Here is a 12,532-nt window from a genome sequence, read left to right on the forward strand (position 1 = left end):
CCTACTTGGGGTTAATATGGGTGAGTGTTCATAGTGCTTGTTGCATTGAACCCTGTTCAAACCCCACTTGGGGTTAATATGGGTGAGTGTTCATAGTGCTTGTTGCATTGAACCCTGTTCAAACCCCACTTGGGGTTAATATGGGTGAGTGTTCATAGTGCTTGTTGCACTGAACCCTGTTCAAACCCTACTTGGGGTTATAATATGGGTGAGTGTTCATAGTGCTTGTTGCATTGAACCCTGTCCAAACCCTACTTGGGGTTATAATATGGGTGAGTGTTCATAGTGCTTGTTGCATTGAACCCTGTTCAAATCCCACTTGGGGTTAATATGGGTGAGTGTTCATAGTGCTTGTTGCATTGAACCCTGTTCAAACCCTACTTGGGGTTATAATATGGGTGAGTGTTCATAGTGCTTGTTGCATTGAACCCTGTTCAAACCCTACTTGGGGTTAATATGGGTGAGTGTTCATAGTGCTTGTTGCATTGAACCCTGTTCAAACCCCACTTGGGGTTAATATGGGTGAGTGTTCATAGTGCTTGTTGCATTGAACCCTGTTCAAACCCCACTTGGGGTTAATATGGGTGAGTGTTCATAGTGCTTGTTGCATTGAACCCTGTTCAAACCCCACTTGGGGTTAATATGGGTGAGTGTTCATAGTGCTTGTTGCACTGAACCCTGTTCAAACCCTACTTGGGGTTATAATATGGGTGAGTGTTCATAGTGCTTGTTGCATTGAACCCTGTTCAAACCCCACTTGGGGTTAATATGGGTGAGTGTTCATAGTGCTTGTTGCACTGAACCCTGTTCAAACCCTACTTGGGGTTAATATGGGTGAGTGTTCATAGTGCTTGTTGCATTGAACCCTGTTCAAACCCTACTTGGGGTTATAATATGGGTGAGTGTTCATAGTGCTTGTTGCATTGAACCCTGTTCAAACCCTACTTGGGGTTATAATATGGGTGAGTGTTCATAGTGCTTGTTGCATTGAACCCTGTTCAAACCCTACTTGGGGTTATAATATGGGTGAGTGTTCATAGTGCTTGTTGCATTGAACCCTGTTCAAACCCTACTTGGGGTTATAATATGGGTGAGTGTTCATAGTGCTTGTTGCATTGAACCCTGTTCAAACCCTACTTGGGGTTAATATGGGTGAGTGTTCATAGTGCTTGTTGCATTGAACCCTGTCCAAACCCTACTTGGGGTTATAATATGGGTGAGTGTTCATAGTGCTTGTTGCATTGAACCCTGTTCAAATCCCACTTGGGGTTAATATGGGTGAGTGTTCATAGTGCTTGTTGCATTGAACCCTGTTCAAACCCTACTTGGGGTTATAATATGGGTGAGTGTTCATAGTGCTTGTTGCATTGAACCCTGTTCAAACCCTACTTGGGGTTAATATGGGTGAGTGTTCATAGTGCTTGTTGCATTGAACCCTGTTCAAACCCTACTTGGGGTTAATATGGGTGAGTGTTCATAGTGCTTGTTGCATTGAACCCTGTTCAAACCCCACTTGGGGTTAATATGGGTGAGTGTTCATAGTGCTTGTTGCATTGAACCCTGTTCAAACCCCACTTGGGGTTAATATGGGTGAGTGTTCATAGTGCTTGTTGCACTGAACCCTGTTCAAACCCTACTTGGGGTTATAATATGGGTGAGTGTTCATAGTGCTTGTTGCATTGAACCCTGTTCAAACCCCACTTGGGGTTAATATGGGTGAGTGTTCATAGTGCTTGTTGCACTGAACCCTGTTCAAACCCTACTTGGGGTTAATATGGGTGAGTGTTCATAGTGCTTGTTGCATTGAACCCTGTTCAAACCCTACTTGGGGTTATAATATGGGTGAGTGTTCATAGTGCTTGTTGCATTGAACCCTGTTCAAACCCTACTTGGGGTTATAATATGGGTGAGTGTTCAAAGTGCTTGTTGCATTGAACCCTGTTCAAACCCTACTTGGGGTTAATATGGGTGAGTGTTCATAGTGCTTGTTGCATTGAACCCTGTTCAAACCCTACTTGGGGTCATAATATGGGTGAGTGTTCATAGTGCTTGTTGCATTGAACCCTGTTCAAACCCTACTTGGGGTTATAATATGGGTGAGTGTTCATAGTGCTTGTTGCATTGAACCCTGTTCAAACCCTACTTGGGGTTATAATATGGGCGAGTGTTCATAGTGCTTGTTGCATTGAACCCTGTTCAAACCCTACTTGGGGTTATAATATGCGTGAGTGTTCATAGTGCTTGTTGCATTGAACCCTGTTCAAACCCTACTTGGGGTTATAATATGGGTGAGTGTTCATAGTGCTTGTTGCATTGAACCTTGTTCAAACCCTACTTGGGGTTAATATGGGTGAGTGTTCATAGTGCTTGTTGCATTGAACCCTGTTCAAACCCTACTTGGGGTAATAATATGGGTGAGTGTTCATAGTGCTTGTTACATTCAACCCTGTTCAAACCCTACTTGGGGTTATAATATGGGTGAGTGTTCATAGTGCTTGTTGCATTGAACCCTGTTCAAACCCTACTTGGGGTTATAATATGGGTGAGTGTTCATAGTGCTTGTTGCATTGAACCCTGTTCAAACCCTACTTTGGGTTAATATGGGTGAGTGTTCATAGTGCTTGTTGCATTGAACCCTGTTCAAACCCTACTTGGGGTTAATATGGGTGAGTGTTCATAGTGCTTGTTGCATTGAACCCTGTTCAAACCCCACTTGGGGTTAATATGGGTGAGTGTTCATAGTGCTTGTTGCATTGAACCCTGTTCAAACCCCACTTGGGGTTAATATGGGTGAGTGTTCATAGTGCTTGTTGCATTGAACCCTGTTCAAACCCTACTTGGGGTTATAATATGGGTGAGTGTTCATAGTGCTTGTTGCATTGAACCCTGTTCAAACCCTACTTGGGGTTATAATATGGGTGAGTGTTCAAAGTGCTTGTTGCATTGAACCCTGTTCAAACCCTACTTGGGGTTAATATGGGTGAGTGTTCATAGTGCTTGTTGCATTGAACCCTGTTCAAACCCTACTTGGGGTCATAATATGGGTGAGTGTTCATAGTGCTTGTTGCATTGAACCCTGTTCAAACCCTACTTGGGGTTATAATATGGGTGAGTGTTCATAGTGCTTGTTGCATTGAACCCTGTTCAAACCCTACTTGGGGTTATAATATGGGTGAGTGTTCATAGTGCTTGTTGCATTGAACCCTGTTCAAACCCTACTTGGGGTTATAATATGGGCGAGTGTTCATAGTGCTTGTTGCATTGAACCCTGTTCAAACCCTACTTGGGGTTATAATATGCGTGAGTGTTCATAGTGCTTGTTGCATTGAACCCTGTTCAAACCCTACTTGGGGTTATAATATGGGTGAGTGTTCATAGTGCTTGTTGCATTGAACCATGTTCAAACCCTACTTGGGGTTATAATATGGGTGAACGTTCATAGTGCTTGTTGCATTGAACCCTGTTCAAACCATACTTGGGGTTATAATATGGGTGAGTGTTCATAGTGCTTGTTGCATTGAACCCTGTTCAAACCCTACTTGGGGTTATAATATGGGTGAGTGTTCAAAGTGCTTGTTGCATTGAACCCTGTTCAAACCCTACTTGGGGTTAATATGGGTGAGTGTTCATAGTGCTTGTTGCATTGAACCCTGTTCAAACCCTACTTGGGGTCATAATATGGGTGAGTGTTCATAGTGCTTGTTGCATTGAACCCTGTTCAAACCCTACTTGGGGTTATAATATGGGTGAGTGTTCATAGTGCTTGTTGCATTGAACCCTGTTCAAACCCTACTTGGGGTTATAATATGGGTGAGTGTTCATAGTGCTTGTTGCATTGAACCCTGTTCAAACCCTACTTGGGGTTATAATATGCGTGAGTGTTCATAGTGCTTGTTGCATTGAACCCTGTTCAAACCCTACTTGGGGTTATAATATGGGTGAGTGTTCATAGTGCTTGTTGCATTGAACCATGTTCAAACCCTACTTGGGGTTATAATATGGGTGAACGTTCATAGTGCTTGTTGCATTGAACCCTGTTCAAACCCTACTTGGGGTTATAATATGGGTGAGTGTTCATAGTGCTTGTTGTATTGAACCCTGTTCAAACCCTACTTGGGGTTAATATGGGTGAGTGTTCATAGTGCTTGTTGCATTGAACCCTGTTCAAACCCTACTTGGGGTAATAATATGGGTGAGTGTTCATAGTGCTTGTTACATTCAACCCTGTTCAAACCCTACTTGGGGTTATAATATGGGTGAGTGTTCATAGTGCTTGTTGCATTGAACCCTGTTCAAACCCTACTAGGGGTTATAATATGGGTGAGTGTTCATAGTGCTTGTTGCATTGAACCATGTTCAAACCCTACTTGGGGTTATAATATGGGTGAGTGTTCATAGTGCTTGTTGCATTGAACCCTGTTCAAACCCTACTTGGGGTTAATATGGGTGAGTGTTCATAGTGCTTGTTACATTCAACCCTGTTCAAACCCTACTTGGGGTTATAATATGGGTGAGTGTTCGTAGTGCTTGTTGCATTGAACCCTGTTCAAACCCTACTTGGGGTTATAATATGGGTGAGTGTTCATAGTGCTTGTTGCATTGAACCCTGTTCAAACCCTACTTGGGGTTATAATATGGGTGAGTGTTCATAGTGCTTGTTGCATTGAACCCTGTTCAAACCCTACTTTGGGTTAATTAAGGGTGAGTGTTCATAGTGCTTGTTGCATTGAACCTTGTTCAAACCCTACTTGGGGTTATAATATGGATGAGTGTTCATAGTGCTTGTTGCATTGGACCAGTTCAAACCCTACTTGGGGTTAATATGTGTTAGTGTTCATAGTGCTTGTTGCATTGAACCCTGTTCAAACCCTACTTGGGGTTATAATATGGGTGAGTGTTCATAGTGCTTGTTGCATTGAACCCTGTTCAAACCCTACTTGGGGTTATAATATGGGTGAGTGTTCATAGTGCTTGTTGCATTGAACCCTGTTCAAACCCTACTTGGGGTTAATATGGTTGAGTGTTCATAGTGCTTGTTGCACTGAACCCTGTTCAAACCCTACTTGGGGTTAATATGGGTGAGTGTTCATAGTGCTTGTTGCATTGAACCCTGTTCAAACCCCACTTGGGGTTAATATGGGTGAGTGTTCATAGTGCTTGTTGCATTGAACCCTGTTCAAACCCTACTTGGGGTTAATATGGTTGAGTGTTCATAGTGCTTGTTGCATTGAACCCTGTTCAAACCCTACTTAGGGGTTATAATATGGGTGAGTGTTCATAGTGCTTGTTGCATTTAACCCTGTTCAAACCCTACTTGGGGTTATAATATGAGTGAGTGTTCATAGTGCTTGTTGCATTGAACCCTGTTCAAACCCTACTTGGGGTTAATATGGGCGAGTGTTCATAGTGCTTGTTGCATTGAACCCTGTTCAAACCCTACTTGGGGTTAATATGGGTGAGTGTTCATAGTGCTTGTTGCATTGAACCCTGTTCAAACCCCACTTGGGGTTAATATGGGTGAGTGTTCATAGTGCTTGTTGCATTGAACCCTGTTCAAACCCTACTTGGGGTTAATATGGGTGAGTGTTCATAGTGCTTGTTGCATTGAACCCTGTTCAAACCCTACTTGGGGTTAATATGGGTGAGTGTTCATAGTGCTTGTTGCATTGAACCCTGTTCAAACCCTACTTGGGGTTAATATGGGTGAGTGTTCATAGTGCTTGTTGCATTGAACCCTGTTCAAACCCCACTTGGGGTTAATATGGGTGAGTGTTCATAGTGCTTGTTGCATTGAACCCTGTTCAAACCCTACTTGGGGTTAATATGGGTGAGTGTTCATAGTGCTTGTTGCATTTAACCCTGTTCAAACCCTACTTGGGGTTAATATGGGTGAGTGTTCATAGTGCTTGTTGCATTGAACCCTGTTCAAACCCCACTTGGGGTTAATATGGGTGAGTGTTCATAGTGCTTGTTGCATTTAACCCTATTCAAACCCCACTTGGGGTTAATATGGGTGAGTGTTCATAGTGCTTGTTGCATTGAACCCTGTTCAAACCCTACTTGGGGTTATAATATGGGTGAGTGTTCTACAGGTCTTAATGTGCAGAACTCCACTGTACCCAGCGTAAGTGCACAAAATTACCTCATACAGTACTCTGATGAATATAGCAATCAGTGGAGCTAAATGAATGATGGGAGATTCTCCATATCAACCTCTAATAGGATCAATGGGACATACTGAACATATTATCATTTGTTTATAACAAACATACTATAAAATTATCATAAAAGGCAGGACTACTACCTACTTCAGTGAGAGATAATTGCCCATAATATTACAAGCTTTATATGCTGATGCAAATTGTTTTTTTGCAACACAACATGCAACAGTGTGCTACATCAAAAGACAACAAAAAAGTATTTGATTGTGAAGTAAGTAATCTGTAATCTGTACAATGTTGGTGATGTATATTACCCAAAATGAGGGTACAATGTTGGTGATGTATATTACCCAAAATGAGGGTACAATGTTGGTGATGTATATTACCCAAAATGAGGGTACAATGTTGGTGATGTATATTACCCAAAATGAGGGTACAATGTTAGTGATGTATATTACCCAAAATGAGGGTACAATGTTGGTGATGTATATTACCCAAAATGAGGGTACAATGTTAGTGATGTATATTACCCAAAATGAGGGTACAATGTTAGTGATGTATATTATCCAAAATGAGGGTACAATGTTAGTGATGTATATTACCCAAAATGAGGGTACAATGTTGGTGATGTATATTACCCGAAATGAGGGTACAATGTTAGTGATGTATATTACCCAAAATGAGGGTACAATGTTGGTGATGTATATTACTCAAAATGAGGGTACAGTGTTGGTGATGTATATTACCCAAAATGAGGGTACAATGTTAGTGATGTATATTACCCAAAATGAGGGTACAATGTTAGTGATGTATATTACCCAAAATGAGGGTACAATGTTAGTGATGTATATTACCCAAAATGAGGGTACAATGTTGGTGATGTATATTACCCAAAATGAGGGTACAATGTTAGTGATGTATATTACCCAAAATGAGGGTACAATGTTGGTGATGTATATTACCCAAAATGAGGGTACAATGTTAGTGATGTATATTACCCAAAATGAGGGTACAATGTTAGTGATGTATATTATTCAAAATGAGGGTACAATGTTAGTGATGTATATTATCCAAAATGAGGGTACAATGTTAGTGATGTAAATTACCCAAAATGAGGGTACAATGTTGGTGATGTATATTACCCAAAATGAGGGTACAATGTTGGTGATGTATATTACCCAAAATGAGGATACAATGTTAGTGATGTATATTACCCAAAATGAGGGTACAATGTTAGTGATGTATATTACCCAAAATGAGGGTACAATGTTGGTGATGTATATTACCCAAATGAGGGTACAATGTTGGTGATGTATATTACCCAAATTGAGGGTACAATGTTGGTGATGTATATTACCCAAAATGAGGGTACAATGTTAGTGATGTATATTACCCAAAATGAGGGTACAATGTTGGTGATGTATATTACCCAAAATGAGGGTACAATGTTGGTGATGTATATTACCCAAAATGAGGGTACAATGTTAGTGATGTATATTACCCAAAATGCGGGTACAATGTTAGTGATGTATATTACCCAAAATGAGGGTACAATGTTAGTGATGTATATTACCCAAAATGAGGGTACAATGTTAGTGATGTATATTACCCAAAATGAGGGTACAATGTTAGTGATGTATATTACCCAAAATGAGGGTACAATGTTAGTGATGTATATTACCCAAAATGAGGGTACAATATTGGTGATGTATATTACCCAAAATGAGGGTACAATGTTAGTGATGTATATTACCCAAAATGAGGGTACAATGTTAGTGATGTATATTACCCAAAATGAGGGTACAATGTTAGTGATGTATATTACCCAAAATGAGGGTACAATGTTGGTGATGTATATTACCCAAAATGAGGGTACAATGTTAGTGATGTATATTACCCAAAATGAGGGTACAATGTTAGTGATGTATATTACCCAAAATGAGGGTACAATGTTGGTGATGTATATTACCCAAAATGAGGGTACAATGTTAGTGATGTATATTACCCAAAATGAGGGTACAATGTTAGTGATGTATATTACCCAAAATGAGGGTACAATGTTAGTGATGTATATTACCCAAAATGAGGGTACAATGTTAGTGATGTATATTACCCAAAATGAGGGTACAATGTTAGTGATGTATATTACCCAAAATGAGGGTACAATGTTAGTGATGTATATTACCCAAAATGAGGGTACAATGTTAGTGATGTATATTACCCAAAATGAGGGTACAATGTTAGTGATGTATATTACCCAAAATGACGGTACAATGTTGGTGATGTATATTACCCAAAATGAGGGAACAATGTTAGTGATGTATATTACCCAAAATGAGGGTACAATGTTAGTGATGTATATTACCCAAAATGAGGGTACAATGTTGGTGATACCTTGTAAGAACAAGGTACATTTATTGAATCATGCTTACCTTTTTCTGACATTGTCTAACTGATGATTCTTTCTCCTTTTCAGTGTCTACAACTCGTTTTTTGTAATCATCAATCTCTTCTAACAGTTGTAATCGTTCCTCTGATATTTCTTCACATTCCTTAGACAATGTATCCAATCTGTTTTTTAATTTCTCTAACGTGTGGCAGCTCTGTGCCTTCTCTTCGTTTGAACTATAAATATACATGCATCATACTGATTATTTATGTAATTTCTCTACAGTGAAGCAGTCTTTAGACTTCTCAAAATGATCAATTGTTGTCTGACAATTATTCCAAAGCGGAGACAGAACTAATTTGATAACAATAATCACCATGGTAACATTTTATGGCAGAATATAGTGATGATACCTTAATTCAATAGTTCTTATCTTCTTATCTAATGATTTCACTCTCATCAATGCTTCTTCTCTAGATCTCTCTGCATTTATTAGTCTTCCTTGTAATGCTTGGTATGAATTACTGCCAGACTCTGTTACACCTTCTCTGTATAACTACAAATATAAAATATTTTCTAAATGTAAAATAAACATACCAATAAAATAAAAGAATCTGATTTAGTTTGATAAACAAGCAGTCTTTCGACTGAGAGTAAAAAAAAAGTTGACGCCATGGCAGAAAATCACTCATATGATAAGCTTCGCTTGTCAACAGTGGTGCTCAAAAGTTCCCTCCCATAATGCATTGCACATTTTGCACCTGATGTTACCTTCTCTAATTCCTGTTCCACTGATCTCTTTTCTCTAATTGCTCTTTCCATCTGAGCTTGTTTCTCTGCATTGTCCTAGAATAAAATTAAAAGTCTTTTGTAATCAAGTTTCAATTGATGGTACTGGTTTAGATGTCAACTTACAATCACATTAATCAACTTACCATTTCTAAAGCCTGTATCTCTTCCATCAGTTTAGCTATATTGTTATTACACTGTTTACGAACATGTTCAACCTGAAAAAGAAATAGATTCATCTAACATGAGTACCGTAAAAATCATAATTGAGGCCGCACCCCTAACTGAGACATTGTTTCTTGTTGAAATGGACAAATTTTGATTCTAAACTTTCACATACGCGTGTGCCACACAAACCAAACCATTTTCAGGGCCTCCATATATTTCAGAAAGAGATATAGAACCTGCAAATGTGTACAAATCTATTTGTAGATATTATTTATTGTGCAGTATGTTGGACAGTGTGTATCTATTGCATATTTACTGTTTTCTGAAAAAAATTCCCATTAATACTAAAGTGAATGTTCTAATTAAAGCCGCATCCAGACTTCACGTATCTGAAGTCACTCATTAAAAAATTTAATTTTAATTAAAGCCTCAATTAGGATTTTTACGGTATGTTTTGACATTTCAAATTGGCATCTTGAAGAAATATCATCTTATTCTTTGCAACACATCTGCTGACATTTTAAATCAAAGTTATGTGCATCAACTACGCATAATGTTAAATCCTTTCACCAAGTTTGAAGTAAATAAGTCAACACATGCTTGAAAGCTGGTACCAGACTTGTCAAAATACCTGATGACTATCTTTGACCAAATTACAAAATCATCCCACATACATATGTATGTATCAGATAAGTATGTAGGTCAAGGGGAGTCACACCCACACACCCACACACACCCACACACCCACACCCACACACACACACCCACCCACACCCACCCACACCCACACCCACCCACACACACCCACACACACACCCACACACACACCCCCACACCCACCCCCACACCCACACACACACCCACACACACACCCCCACACCCACGCACGCACGCACGCACGCACGCTCGGAATTGGGACTAATTAAACTAACATGGCCGCCATTCTCAAATCACAAAACAAGCTCACATGCATCAGTAACCCACTGTGCCAAGACAACATAGCAGGCTGATATTTACCTCCTGTTTTGTTCTTAATCCAGCTTCATTGATTAGCTTACTTAGTGCTTCTTGAAGTCTATGTAACTCCTGTGATTTTTGTTGTTCTCTTATCACAGCCTGTAAAAATAAATTAAATCCAAAGCTTTACACAAATACAATGTTATAGGTGCTGCTTTGCGTGGTATTCTCTCAAAATGAGTTTGTGTCACACTGCCCTCCTTTAGCCATAAATATGTTCAGCAAAACAATCAGCAACTTAGCTGGCAATGATTATGTATGAAACAAGAGTGCAGTGTTGAAAACACATGTTAGATGTAAGACAAGACATAAATGTCACAGTCCCCGTTAATTAATTATAAAAAACTCATGTTAAAATAATACATGGAACATCTGCAAACAAATGAATTAATATGTACTCTATATGGGTGCAACTCATCATAAAGTGATTTCCCTTAATCTAGTTATACTGATAACTGAAAACACAATGGACACAAGCTTTTCAGTCATCTAGTCATTTAAGACCACAGTACATAGACACAAGCTTTTCAGTCATTTAGAACACAGTACATGGACACAAGCTTTTCAGTCATCTAGTCATTTAGACCACAGTACATGGACACCAGCTTTTCAGTCATCTAGTCATTTAGAGCACAGTACATGGACACAAGCTTTTCAGTCATCTAGTCATTTAGATCACAGTGCATGGACACAAGCTTTTCAGTCATTTAGACCACAGTACATGGACACAAGCTTTTCAGTCATCTAGTCATTTAGACCACAGTACATGGACACAAGCGTTTCAGTCATCTAGTCATTTAGACCACAGTACATGGACACAAGCTTTTCAGTCATCTAGTCATTTTGAGCACAGTACATGGACACAAGCTTTTCAGTCATTTAGACCACAGTACATGGACATAAGCTTTTCAGTCATTTAGACCACAGTACATGGACATAAGCTTTTCAGTCATTTAGACCACAGTACATGGACACAAGCTTTTCAGTCATTTAGACCACAGTACATGGACATAAGCTTTTCAGTCATTTAGACCACAGTACATGGACACAAGCTTTTCAGTCATCTAGTCATTTAGACCACAGTGCATGGACACAAGCTTTTCAGTCATTTAGACCACAGTACATGGACACAAGCTTTTCAGTCATCTAGTCATTTAGACCACAGTACATGGACACAAGCGTTTCAGTCATCTAGTCATTTAGACCACAGTACATGGACACAAGCTTTTCAGTCATCTAGTCATTTTGAGCACAGTACATGGACACAAGCTTTTCAGTCATTTAGACCACAGTACATGGACATAAGCTTTTCAGTCATTTAGACCACAGTACATGGACATAAGCTTTTCAGTCATTTAGACCACAGTACATGGACACAAGCTTTTCAGTCATTTATACCACAGTACATGGACATAAGCTTTTCAGTCATTTAGACCACAGTACATGGACACAAGCTTTTCAGTCATTTAGATCACAGTACATGGACACAAGCTTTTCAGTCATTTCGATCACAGTACATGGACACAAGCTTTTCAGTCATTTAGACCACAGTACATGGACACAAGCTTTTCAGTCATCTAGTCATTTAGACCACAGTACATGGACACAAGCTTTTCAGTCATTTAGACCACAGTACATGGACACAAGCTTTTCAGTCATCTAGTCATTTAGACGACAGTACATGGACACAAGCTTTTCAGTCATTTAGACCACAGCACATGGACACAAGCTTTTTAGTCATTCAGACCACAGTGCATGGACACAAGATTTTCAGTCATTTAGACCACAGTGCATGGACACAAGCTTTTCAGTCATCTAGTCATTTAGACCACAGTACATGGACACAAGCTTTTCAGTCATTTAGACCACAGTACATGGACACAAGCTTTTCAGTCATTTAGACCACAGTACATGGACACAAGCTTTTCAGTCATTTAGACCACAGTACATGGACACAAGCGTTTCAGTCATCTAGTCATTTAGACCACAGTACATGGACACAAGCTTT

The 12,532-nt window shown here is 39.5% G+C and overlaps 1 protein-coding gene across 2 annotated transcripts in view; it reads right to left on the reverse strand.

The window, feature by feature from the left end:
• The window catches only part of LOC100368086 (sodium channel and clathrin linker 1-like), a 43,468-nt gene that overhangs the window by 13,840 nt on the left and 17,096 nt on the right, over positions 1-12,532 (reverse strand). For both annotated transcript variants that reach the window (XM_085498130.1, XM_085498129.1), the window contains exons 13-17: positions 10,525-10,623; positions 9,486-9,557; positions 9,322-9,396; positions 8,964-9,106; positions 8,594-8,786 (exon numbers count right to left, since the gene is read on the reverse strand). In XM_085498130.1, the coding sequence (XP_085354256.1) occupies positions 8,594-8,786; positions 8,964-9,106; positions 9,322-9,396; positions 9,486-9,557; positions 10,525-10,623 (582 nt within the window). The remainder of the gene's footprint in view (positions 1-8,593; positions 8,787-8,963; positions 9,107-9,321; positions 9,397-9,485; positions 9,558-10,524; positions 10,624-12,532) is intronic.

The sequence above is a fragment of the Saccoglossus kowalevskii genome, chromosome 4 (assembly GCF_978046115.1).
Source record: "Saccoglossus kowalevskii chromosome 4, keSacKowa6.1, whole genome shotgun sequence".
Taxonomy (NCBI): domain Eukaryota; kingdom Metazoa; phylum Hemichordata; class Enteropneusta; family Harrimaniidae; genus Saccoglossus; species Saccoglossus kowalevskii.